The sequence below is a fragment of the Nilaparvata lugens genome, chromosome 8 (assembly GCF_014356525.2).
Source record: "Nilaparvata lugens isolate BPH chromosome 8, ASM1435652v1, whole genome shotgun sequence".
In the NCBI taxonomy this organism is placed as follows: Eukaryota; Metazoa; Arthropoda; class Insecta; order Hemiptera; family Delphacidae; genus Nilaparvata; species Nilaparvata lugens.
This window is the reverse complement of record NC_052511.1, coordinates 8,802,346-8,816,030: the sequence shown is the minus strand read 5'-3', so window position 1 is coordinate 8,816,030 and position 13,685 is coordinate 8,802,346. Positions and strand designations below refer to the sequence as shown.

General features: G+C 34.1%; 1 protein-coding gene across 1 annotated transcript in view; it reads left to right on the top strand.

Annotated features, from left to right (window-relative positions):
• The window catches only part of LOC111044109 (homeotic protein Sex combs reduced), a 63,653-nt gene extending 51,433 nt beyond the window's left edge, over positions 1-12,220 (top strand). Inside the window, exon 2 of the mRNA XM_022329176.2 lies at positions 10,906-12,220. Within this exon, the coding sequence (XP_022184868.2) occupies positions 10,906-11,198 (293 nt within the window). The 3' untranslated portion in view covers positions 11,199-12,220. The remainder of the gene's footprint in view (positions 1-10,905) is intronic.
• The last annotated feature ends 1,465 nt before the right edge of the window (positions 12,221-13,685 follow it).

Genomic DNA, 13,685 nt, shown 5'->3' with positions numbered 1-13,685 from the left:
TCTTTATAATGGCATTAGTAGCCGAAACATGTTGTGACGAAATAATTTAAAAAGGGTACTGAGATTTATATTTTTATTTATATTCAAAAGCAGCCAACCCTAAAGAGAAAAAAGACAATATTCACTACAACCTGCTTGATGCAGCATTCTATCATTCAAAACTTCTGGTCACTCATATCAAAAACTGGGAGCTCTTCTGAGATCCTGCGTTCCACTGTGGAATTTGTATAGAAACATTGCATTGAACACGAGAATTCATAAGTGAATTCAAGAAGAAGTGTCCAGCCAAAAAAAGGTTGCCGACAAGTCGACCAACAATCGAGATCGGAAGGTGTATACTGATTCTGGACCTTCGATGATAAGTTAACATTGTATATCTATGTTTATTACGAATCGAATTTTGAATGTGAATAGTTTCGTTTATATTTATGTATACATGAGACAGTGACGTCACGTCTGAAGCAGGGCGGTCATAGAGGTGTCCGTCCATCTCCACCTTTAATTATTTAAATTAATTTTGAAAATTTGCATTTTGAAAAGCTCCAATTTAAATATCGGCCGAGCAGTCAGCATTTGAATGAAGTGTTCACGGATCGGACACTTGAATACTTATGGAAATGCGAATACTCGGCCGGTCTTACTCGCTTTAGACACGAACTGCTTTTGAAATTTCGGCCTCAGAAACAAAGGACGCCCGTGTTCCTTTGAAGCCGACGCTGTTGTCGCGTTCAAACGTATTGAAATTAAACCATTAAAAATTCAAATGTCATATTGTGGGGGCTTCTCCTCGTGTTGGGCCCGTGGCTCAACTCGTGTCGGCTATTTCATCTGTATTGGTTGTTACAAGCACAGATTTAAACTGATGTTTATTTGGTTTATGCTACTAGCTAGCATATCCACAAGGAGAATTCGGGAAGCTTGGCATTCCTTACAGAGTTTTCTTCTAGTATTTTTCAGAAATTGTACAATCTCTTGCTTCTCTTCAATACAATTCATCACAAGAATCAGATTATCATAACTATCATTTTTATTACCCACATACAAGGCTAATGTGGACATCATCGTCAGCAAAAATTTTTCTCAAACATCTTAAACTTGCCTTTCGACTCAATATCGAGTTGAGATTCTGATTTTTATAAATAAAAAACAAAACGATTACTTCAAAAAAATTTCATGGAGTGAATTTCATAATTGACCGAATGAAGTGAGGTCTAAGATTCAAGTCGACGGTTTAGCATTTCTCTTAATGTTTAAATGTTTATATGTTGCGCATTTACGGCGAAACGCGGTAATAGATTGTCATAGAATTTGACAAGTATGTTCCTTTTTAAATTGCACGTCGACGTATATACAAGGTTTTTGGAAATTTTGCATTTCAAGGATAATATAAAAGGAAAAAGGAGCCTCCTTCATACGCCAATATTAGAGTAAGAATCAGACTATAGAATTACTCATCATAGATCAGCTGACAAGTGATTACACAGATGTGTGGAGAAGCCAGTCTATTGCTGTATTTTCATAAGGTTTATTATAGTTTCAATCAGGAACTTGTGGATGAGAATACTGCGCGAGGTCCACTGTTCACAGAACTACTAGTATAAACCAAGTTGGAAAGTGATTTAGTCTCGTCGCATGCCAATATGTTGTAATATTCTTGTGCGACTCATAATCTATTTCTTGGAAAAGCTCATTTACTTCTCCTACTTGCCTCAACCAAGAATCACCAGGAGTCCTATGTTACCAGAGATTCAAAATGTACACCGGTGATTGAGTAAAGATTCGGCCACAAACTCAAATTTATCAAACTCTCTGATAAAGCTAATACACGTGAAACCTAACTACAAAGTTTTCCATTCATTTGTAAAACAAGCACTCATATTTAAATAATACTGTTATTCATTATCAAATGATATTGTAATTTATCATAATCATTTCTTATTTATTGATAGTAGTGATTAGATGATTTAGATTAAAACAAGCCAACCCTTTACTCTTTTATATTTAGTCTAATTAGTCTTATCTAGTCTATGGTTATTTATTCATTCCCATGGCTTTTATTGACAGAGAGATCCTTTCGGATGTTCCGCCTTGCCGTATTACCCAATGTCATTTCCTATCAACACTCAAGTTTATAGGTTATGTGTTGGGTTCTTCATGTTTTCTCACTAACAATGTTTACTTTTGACTTGATTTTTATTCTATGAAGTTTAAAATCGATAAAACTTATTTGTAAACACAAATTTGCATTTAAAAATCAAACAAATATAAAATTTTGATGAAGACAAAAATTTTAGAGTTGGTTCAAATTCTGATCGCCTATTTGAATAAGAATAAGAATATTTTTATTGCGACTGAACAAACTTAATTGTAATATGCTACGTCAAAAATACAGTCAGTTTTTTTTTAAAATACTATATATACATATAATTAAATATTCTTAATAATACAATAAATAATATAATAATACCTATAATGAAATACAATCTAATTCTTTAGAAATTATTATTTTTGAATTGTATTTGTGTTTGAAATACCAGATATGATTATCAATATTATAAATACCAGTCTATGGTTATCTATAGGTTGTCAATTTCCATCCTTTTACTCTTCATCACAAACATCTCAATTAGAATAGAATTTGTGTTGAATTCAGGTATCTAATAGGTGGCTACAACAATCCTTTAAATTCTATAATCCAATATCTCTTGCGAAAAAAATATTCGCCGAAATCCAAACCTGGTCGCTCACATGGAAATGGTTGAAGAAAGCGACGGGTGCCTGCGTTTGTGCGTACGCAAGTCGCGCGGATAGAGAAGAGTTAAGTGGAACCCGAACTTGGTGAGGGGCCGAGAGTGCGGAGAGGGGAGGAGTTCAGAGGGGGTTGAACAACCCCCGAGTGAGTGCTTTCAATAAACACAATTTTGAGGTTCTCTTCCACTGTTCTCTTTTCCATTTATAACTGTCCAAACCCCCTACGTGTACCTATAGTCACATTCACTCCAAAGTGTCAGTATTGTTCAAATTAAAAACCTTTTGATAGTATTTGGAAGGAATGCTGACAGACCATCGCCGCATTCTCTCTCTTTCTCACAAAGTGTTCTCGACCTCTCCCACTCACAGCTCTCCTCCTCCCTCCTTTACCTCAACGTTTCCTTTCATCCCCAACCATCCTCTATTCACCCTTATTCTCTCGTTCGTGAATATGAAAACTTTCATTCTGAATCCCATCTTGCAACATACTTATTTCTGTCCAATGTGTCTGTCTTATTCTCAGTTTCCACTATCGAATCAACTCTTTCATTTTAATTATTATTATTATAACTCTTTCATTTTAATTATTTTGCGTCAAATTTCCTAGTATGGAAATCGCTAAGTATTTACTTTGGATGCCGTACTAGATCCTTATTTCTTTGATTCTTCCAATTTTTTTTTTTCATTTTGGCCGATATAGCCTTTCTTCTTTCTTGGGAAAAGACTATATTTCTCCTCTTAATACCATAAGACTATATTATATACTATGAGACTCCTCTTAAGACTATATTTCTCCTCTTAATACCATAAGACTATATTATATACTATGAGACTCCTCTTAAGACTATATTTCTCCTCTTAATACCATAAGACTATATTATATACTATGAGACTTCTCTTAAGACTATATTTCTCCTCTCAGTACTGGGCGTATTGAGAGGAGAAATCCCACTTTGCAACACTCCTTCTGAATTGGTTTCTGTCAAGTATTATTCATTTTAATTCATACTTTATTTGCTTTATTCATATTGAGAAATTGTTTTATCAAGTTTTCGAATTGAATTTAATTCAAAACTTCTCGAGATAAGATAATTGACTGGAATGTACCAAACTATGAATGGATCATAATAAATAGCCCATCGGTTTCTCAGCAGGTGTCATTTCAAGACATAACTATGAATTTGATAGATTATAAGTCCTATTATAAGTTTAATTGACTTTCTATTAGCTTTGGATGAGGGAATGAGAGAGCGAAGGAAGAGGAAAACCAATATGAGAGGATGAAATTATTAATGGATATTGCAACATAGGATGATTCACGATATCAGAGATATCCTCCTGTTTTCTCTATCTCTCAAAATTTGTCCAAAATTACATTCCCCAAACAGTTAACTTTTGATTCTTTCTATCTCTAAGACACACACAAATATAAATGAAGTTCAGTGCCGAAACATCCACTTGTTCATCTTTCTTCACAAACGCGCATCGACGCGCAGTAGCCTAGTCGTTGACTTGAACTTATAGGCTCGGATAAATTAATCAAAAATATAAATCCACCTCAAAACTCTTCACTGCTCCACATACATCCGTAGCCAAAACTCCTCCCTTTCACCTCGCTCCCATCCTATTCCAACAGCTTCTCTCTCTCTCTCCTTTTTTCAAAATAAATGTGTAACGAAAATAAATCATACCTCGGGATTATAACTTATATCCCAGTTAGATTATTAATAATAATATTCATCTGTCTAAAGCCATGGTCTCATATTGCGCTTTCGTTTTCTCGGGGCGTTAGTTGTGTCTAATTTTATTTTACCGGGGCCCTTCTATTTTATTTATGTTTCGTTTATTATTACATCCATTCTAACCTTGTTTCAATCTTGCTAAGCACCGGGTTGAGTCTAGCATGTGATGAGTTGTAGTAACATGGGATCATGTAGAAGTCAATTGCTCCACATAAATTTCTGACGCAGTTGAATTATTAATACGCGAGTACAAGTTTTTGTTGAAACTACAAACTACTCAAATAATCTTCGAAAACATCAATTTTATTGCTGTCACAACATTAGTTTGACAATAACAGATCATAAGTTATTCAACATCTTCTAGAGCTTGGCCTCGTAATTGATAGTAAGCTGAAATACTACTATATTTCACACTAGGAAAAATTGTTATTTGGACTTAGCTCTGTGGGGACCATTGCGACTCGCATGTCACCATCGTCATGCGAATCGCAGTGGTGAGTTCAAGACACTAGGAGCCGGTTTCCGAGCTCGGGATTTAGCGAAGTCCTAGACTTTAAACAGCTGGAGTCAGAAAATTGTTTTTCCAAAACGGGGCGTAGTCGCAGTCATTGTCATACTCACGTTTGAATTAAAATTCGAGAAACTAGAAAATTGAACACAAAATAAAATAAAGAGAAAATAGTGAAAAGTTTCAGCTATTTTGAATTATTTAGGAATGTCTAATTTCGTCAAGGATAAACGTTTCCAATTATAGAAATGAGAAAATAAAAACTACGACTACTGTTATAAAAGCTGCGACTACGCCCCGTTTTGGAAAGCCAATTTTCTGACTCCAGCCGTTTAAAGTCTAGGACTTAGCTAAATCCCGAGCTCGGAAACCGGCCCTAAAAGTCTAGACTGAGTATTTAAATAATATTCCTTTGCTGGTCATTTAATAATAAAGTTTTTTCTAAATACAGAAGACTACACGATGTGATCATATCACTATCACTGTATCAAAATCAGAGGTAGTAATATGGAATATCAATAATAATACGTTTTTGTGTATAAATAAATGAACAAAGAAGTAAATAAAATTCAAACTCAACTGAAGCTTAAATTCAAATCAATGATCTCCACACAAATGAATCAAATCTGTAGTGAATTTCTAATTTCACGTCCAGAGATTGACAATATTCAATGAAGATGATATTCAATATTCAATGATATTCAAGATTGTTTCACGAAAATGTTCTATTTTTCTATCAAAAAGTGAGAAATACAACTTTGTTAATCTCTTTACAAGTCCAAGACTCATGTGGGAGCAAGCTATCCTCAGCAAAGACATCTACTATTATCTTCATTATTATGAAGATGATGATCATCTTATGTTATTTTATTAGCATGTGAATATCGATTCATTATTTATTTATCGTATGGCAGATACACAACAATATATAGCTCTTGATCCTCAAATGCCTAGATATACACTGTTTATTCCCAAATTCTTTGAGATGTTGTGTAGTTTTCGGTCAGGAGAACATAAGGATGTCTGACCGCCATCATTTGCTAGTCCATTTAGCTAGCAAATATCGATTTCTTTCATCTGCACAAACAGTATAGATGATTGATACACTGAGGATAGAATAATACTAGGTATTCAATTTTGATAACACTAGTGTTCCTACAAGTTCAAGAGGACATAAATCTGTTTTGTTACCATTCCTTGGCCTCGAATTTTTCTATTGTGATTCACTCAACAAAATTTGATCCACCTAAGAAACCCAAAATCATTCTAGATCCTACTCTATCCCAACTTGCTCGTGGATTTCTCAGATTTCCCTCAAACTCTCCACGTGGAGATTGGCGCCAGATATACGCGACTTTTAGGATTCTCCGAAAATCCTCTCCACTCCGAAATGCAATCCACGAACAAGCAACATCGGATTGATTCTGCTCCAATTCGGTGACACAAGCGACAAGCGACAAGTGACAAGTGACATTGCCTCGTGGTGACTGGGTGACGTTTTCGGTCGCGACTAGAGCCTTCGCGTCACTCCAAGTTCTCAGCTGCGTTCTAATCCGCCGAACAAATGAGATCCACTTTAAACTGTCATTATATGTTGAATGCTTCCTATTGATGTTGTTTACAAGGATTACTGACAGCCCACCAAACGACCCACCACTACTTTCAACTGTCATTATTCCGTATAAATTCAACTATAGCTTCCAATTAAATTAGTGATGCCAGTTTGGAGTGAATCGCGCGATGGCAGCTTGAATAATTTCTGATTTGTCCCCGTTCTTCGTGACGCAATCTTATTCGGACTGTCTAAACATACTGAAATGAAAGCTAGTTGACAGTGAGAGAGGGCAACTGAATGGAAATTGTGCGATGGAAATAATACACGGTTTGTGACAAGTGAAATTGGAATAATACACATATTTGTGAGAAGTGAAATTGGAATAATACACACATTTGTGACAAGTGAAATTGGAATAATACACACATTTGGGACAAGTCAGTAGCAATGAAACATACATTTGAGGAAAGTGTGATTTTAATATGATTCCACAAAGAACAAAGTGATTCCAAACTACAAGAAACTCATGAACAAGAGTGAGATAGGAATAATACTTAAGTTTGTGTGGAGTGAGATAGCAATGAAACACACATTATTTGGGAAATGTCTGATCTTGATAAAGAGTAGTGTTATGATTCCTCAAAGAAGAAAGTGATTTCAAGCTACTAGAAACTAATTGACAAGAGTGAGATAGGAATAATAATTAAGATTGTGCCGAGTGAGATATCAATAATACACACATTTGAGAAGATGAAGAAGAATGCTATGATTCTACAAAGAACAAAGTGATTTCAAACTTCAAGAAACTCATTGGAGAACGATTATACTAGAAGTTAATCAGTTCTAGTACGGGAGAAGCCAATCAGAATTACCTTTTTTATCGTAGCATTGTACCATGTTTAAAGGTGCGTACAGATATACGCACCGCGAACATGAGCAATTCACTTTTAATCAGCTGACTATCTGTATTTTTACAGGAACGGTAAGATACAGATATAAAAAGCTTGGCATCAGCTGATTAAAGTGAATTGCTCATGTTCGCGGCGCTTATATCTGTACGCACCTTATGATATTTCTATATAATTATGATCTAGTACAGAATTTCTATATTGATGACTAGCAGGTAACCCGTGCTCCGCAAGGGTCTAATAAAAAACTTGACAAACTACAAACTTGACGTAATAATTGAAAAAGGGCCTATAACCACCTCGGTCAATCAATAATCTTAATGCAAAATTTCAAATTGATCAGTTGAGTAGTTCAAACGTGATGAAGCGTCATTCGTCAATTTCCTATCCCGTACGTGTATAAGCCAGTTCTTTCCTTTATTATACCTGATATAGATTTCAAATTTCCAGCTCTTAAAACCTCTCACTCTTCCAATAAACTTGTCTCCACCTAGTAGCCTGAATAAACATAGTTACTAATTCATTTGAACTGTTAAATCAAGAGTTTCTAAAACGTTATCAAATGAAATATCACTATATTACATGATGCACTTTACATCAATTATTAAATAATCTTAAATTTTCAGCCCTTCCCTTATTATCTACAAATCTTTTGAAAATTGTCTTTAGTAGTAAATAAATATTTTATTATTTATTCAATGAGTCACAGTCATTATATGATTAATTTGGTTCATAAAAATATCAATTCAATCTATATGTCACTTTACATCAATCATTTATAATCCTCTCAATAAATATAATCTCATATAATCCTCTCATATCAATCCTCTCTGGAAGCACTATCTGACAATCTTATCAATATTACTGGATTGTCCGCTTTATACAGCTTCCAAAGATTCACTCAACTCATCTTTATTTTTTGTTTATTATGTCACGTGATGAAATATCAAGAATTCGCTGTCCAACACAACAAAGATGAGAAACAAAAATAGTGAAATGCGAACAGCAGCAGAAGACTAGACATAGTTTAGCACTTTCTAATGTCAGTAGTCGAACTTGATCGTTAAGTTGGATGCTGTCATCTTGTCACAAGAGTCTTCTCTTTAAAATGCTATTTATAATTTAGTTCAGTTAGGTCGCTGTCAGTTAAACGCTTGTAAGTAGTGGAGAACAGGCTCTAATAGTTGCTCTTTTATTTGGATTCTTCCTCAATTCTCAAGAAGGGATATTATCTTAGTATCGGTTACACTGATAATTTGTAAATTGTTCAATTGATGTACTCAATTGAATGATGTAGTTAATAGTTAGTTTATGTTAGTTTAATTGATGTAGCTGGAGAAACTCTACTCATCAACACTCTCATTTCAAGGAGATGTGAAGGTCTTTGAATACCTGGAATCGCAGCTAATCTGACTCTGATAATAAACAATTATCTCCAAAAGAAAATAACAACTATTGTATTATATTCATTTTCATAATTTTGCATTAAATATTACGTGAAACGTAAAACAATATTACTAGTAGTTCTGTGAACAGTAGACCTCACGCAGTATTCTCATCCACAAGTACCTGATTGAAACTATAGACCTTATGGAAATACAGCAATAGACTGGCTTCTCCACTCATCTGTGTAGTTTGATAAATATGAGTGATTTATGATGAATAATTCTATATTCTGATTTTTACTCCAATATTGGCGTATGAAGGAGGCTTCTTTTTCCTTTTATATTATCCTTGAAATGCAACATTTCCAAAAACCTTGTATATACGTCGACGCGCAATTAAAAAAGGAATATACCTGTCAAATTTCATGAAAATCTATTACCGCGTTTCGCCGTAAATGCGAAACATAAAAACATATAAACATTTGAACATTGAAACATTTAAACATTAAGATAAATGCCAAACCGTCGACTTGAATCTTAGACCTCACTTCGCTCGGTCAAAAATGCGTTCAAATATGAATTATTGATCTCCACATCATTGTTTCTGAATCAGCTTCAATGCAGTATTCAGGCTTGCTTGGTAGATTTTCTTGAAAGCTTGTGAATTAAGAATTATTACAGAATATTTAGAAATATTCTAAATGATTTGTAGTTTTGAAACTCAACTCCTATGGGAGCTGCTAATCGTTTCATTCAATGATAGCAAATTGATTTTTATTTATTGGAGAAATGTCGAATCTGCTACTTTTTCTTTCTATCACTGAATCTTATTTGTATTTCTGTGATAAAATTTCGATCTACTGATTCAAGTCAATTGATTGGAGAGATTAAGAATCAGCAATGTTGTTTCTCTCGAGAATTTGGTCTCATTTGTATTATTCTCATGAATTTGGTAAATAAATCTTTGCAATTTTGTCAATTATTTCATCTACTTATGACATCTTCGTGTTTGAAAATAAAAAATCACAATTACTTTGTGTCAGAACATAGTGGAGCGACGAAGATATTGGCTTTAATCGAGAGAGTGTATAATGTACCGCATGTATTTAAATAGTAGCGCACATAATGGAGCGATATGTTTTGACCAATTTCAATGCATTCAACTTACTCAAATTTGAATCCACCTTCACTATGTTTCCACCCTAATTCTTTGTCCTACTTTATTGATGAAGAAGAGGTTTAATAAAGAGTATATCATTGCTGAAGATAAAGAAATGCACCATTTCTATCGGTGTCTTCCTCTGTGATATTTGCTAATAGTTTAATCTACTAAATCGTTTTCAGTGAAAATTTCTACAATCTATAAAATTTTGTTCCAATATTTCTAACTCTTGTTTCCTTTGTTTTGTTTGTAGATAGCCTACTGTGAACGTCACTTTCTTTGAGATCTTTGCTAATCGTTTAATCTATAGAATCTTTTACGATCAAAATTTCTACAATAAATAAATAAATGTTCATTTCCCAAAAATAACTAAAACTACTACATTAATATTACAGAAATTAATAGATAAATTACAATTACATACAATAAATATACGTCACTTTCTTTGAGATCTTTGCTAATCGTTTAATCTATGGAATCTTCTACGATCAAAATTTCTACAATAAATAAATAAATGTTCATTTCCCAAAAATAACTAAAACTACTACATTAATATTACAGAAATTATTAGATAAATTACAATTACATACAATAGTTAGTTACAAGAAATTTATTATAATGTGTAATCTTCATTTTTAGTGTTTTCTGTGTGGAAATTGACCTACTCCACTATGGCGTACCATGTTCTAGAGTGGGTTTTAAATACAATCTATACAATCTATAGGTTTTAAACAATCTATACAATCATTGTATAGAGTAAATGAGTTTGTATGTTTCAATAAAGATGGGTAATAATGTTTAATAATAATGTTCAATAATGTTTCAATGTTTTAATGTTATTGAGTTTAAATGTTTCAATATTTCTAACTCTTGTTTCCCTTGTTCTGTTTTTAGGTACGGTGAATGCCAACGGTGAGACGAAACGCCAAAGAACGTCATACACGAGGTACCAGACCCTGGAGCTGGAGAAGGAGTTCCACTTCAACCGCTACCTCACCAGGAGACGGAGAATCGAGATAGCGCACGCTCTCTGTCTCACCGAGCGTCAGATCAAGATCTGGTTCCAGAACAGGCGGATGAAGTGGAAGAAGGAGCACAAAATGGCCAGCATGAATGTCATTCCTTATCATTACCACATGTCCCAGCCCTACGGCAATCCCTACCAGTTCACGCATCTCACCACCTAATTTCCACCCGCGCCCTACCCTTAAGCAGCAAGTCGTCGCAACATGTCCATAAAGCACCGCAACATGCTGCACAGCATGTTCCACTCATGTAAAACGTCAACCAACATAACACAAATTTGAAATCTATGAAACTACCCATCTTTACTGAGGATATCTTGTAATTGTAAACTCTTGCATTCAGTGAAAAATCGAGTAAAACTTGAGTAAAGTGTCAACTAGCGTAACACAAATTTGAAATCAATAAACTATCCCATCTTTACTGGATAAATCTTGTAAACTCTCACATTCAGTAAGAATTTGAGTGAAACGTCAACTAATATAACACAAATTTGAAATCAATAAACTACCCCATCTTTACTGGATAAATCTTGCAAACTCTCACATTCAGTAAGAATTTGAGTGAAACGTCAACTAATATAACACAAATTTGAAATCTATAAAACTACCATCTTTACTGTAGATATATTGCAAGCTCTCACATGAAGTGAAAATTCGAGTAAAACTTGAGTAAAGCGTCAACCAACATAACACAAATTTGAAATCGAGGTAACCCATCTCTACTGAAGATACATTGTAAACTCTCTCACATTGAATAAAAATTCGAAATCTATAAACCTACCCGTCTTCATTGAAGATATATCTTGGGAACTTCCACATTCAGTTAAAGATTTTGGAGTCTCAAGAGATGGGGACGCGACAGTCGAGGACTGCGACATTCCAGGACTCTTTACCAGGAGTCGACATTCGACAGTCGAGGACTGCGACATTCCAAGACTCTTTACCAGGAGTCCTGTACTGTCGCAGTCCTCAACTGTCGGAGACCTCTACTGTTGCTTCTGTGCTTTTGGAAGAGTCCTCAACTGTCGGCTCGTTTGACATCGACCCCAAGAACTACCCATTTTCATTCAAGTTATCTTGTAAGCTTCCTGATTTAATCATAGTATTCATAAATAATATTATGAATGGAATCGTAAAAAAATCTATTCATGTAAAAACATTGATGAAATTGTTCTCATGTCGAGCGTATAAACCAAAATAATTCATTGTTCAACTCATTTATTTTAGACGAGTGTTAAAGTCCGCATATACCCGACAGATATACGCGCCGCGAACATGAGCAATTAGCTGATGTTAAGCTATGTTTAATCAGCTGATGCCAAGCTTTTTATATCTGTATCTTACCGTTTCTGTAAAAATACAGATATAATCAGCTGATTAAAAGTGAATTGCTCATGTTCGCGGCGCGTATATCTGTACGCACCTTTACAATGTGAAGAGTCAACATGATTATGATCCAAATAGATCAATGAATATTGGATTGATGATAGCTGAGACACCAGAATTGGATCAAGAGTTCCACAAGACAAAATAATATTTAAAAACTGTTCTATAAAAGATGGGTAGAATCTAAAGTTAGTTTCAGATTAACGAGTTCCCAAAAGTTTTATTTATTTCTCCACCGACAACTAGATTGAATGGAATGAAATGGTCGAGCCCAGGTTCATATCGAGGGTTCATCACAATATGGTTACCTTATCAAAACCTATCTTCTAACAATCGATACAGTTCTATATAATATATTTAAAATAAGCTCTGAATAAATCTGCAATAGAATATCTCTCTTTTCTCTTGAACCTATTCCAAGACGACTCACGAGTAATTTTATTGAGTGATGACGTTTTCTTCGAATAATTTCATGTTATGTTCAAACGACTGATTCGCTAAGGGAAGAAAGGGTATGGACAATATATCGATTAAGTTTCCTATGGACTGATTTATATCGATCAACTTTTTTCAAAGGCTGTTTGTAATAAACTGGTGATAAGTGTATTGTAAAGTACAATATTTACTGTAAGTGAAAAGACATTGAAAAACGCGTAAAAGTGACAAAAAGTTTCTTTACGGAGTCGTGATAAACTTGATTTTCGACTCAATTGTGAAGTGCTTTCAAATACGACGAGTTCTATTCTGAACTCGTAATCCGAGTATTTCGTGATGTATGTATCACATGATCAGTATACGCATACATGTTTAGACTTTATTATGAATTTTGTCTGGCATATATTTGCAAAAATACCTGTACTTATGAATGATGTGTTTATAGAATTGGCAGATTAGTATGCCTATTGTAATTTGTTGTGTGAGAGATATTATCTGTGTAACTGATAAAGACAGTTTCAAATATAAATATATTTCCCATAGCGATGATAAAATTTCGAAGTATCATATAGTTTTTGACTGCTCTTACTTTTTTCAATCATTCTATCCAATAATTTCAAAATACTATCGATTAGAAGATATCGAAATAATCTATTAAATCAATCAAGAATAATCCAAACTCTTCGATTCTGGGAAACCGTATTGACCAAGGAACCTAGAATACATTCTAGGAGGTATTCTAGGATAAATAAACCTAGAATACATTCTAGAATGTGTTCTAGGTACATTGATATTGACTTACTTATGCAAAAAGTAGCCTAATCACAG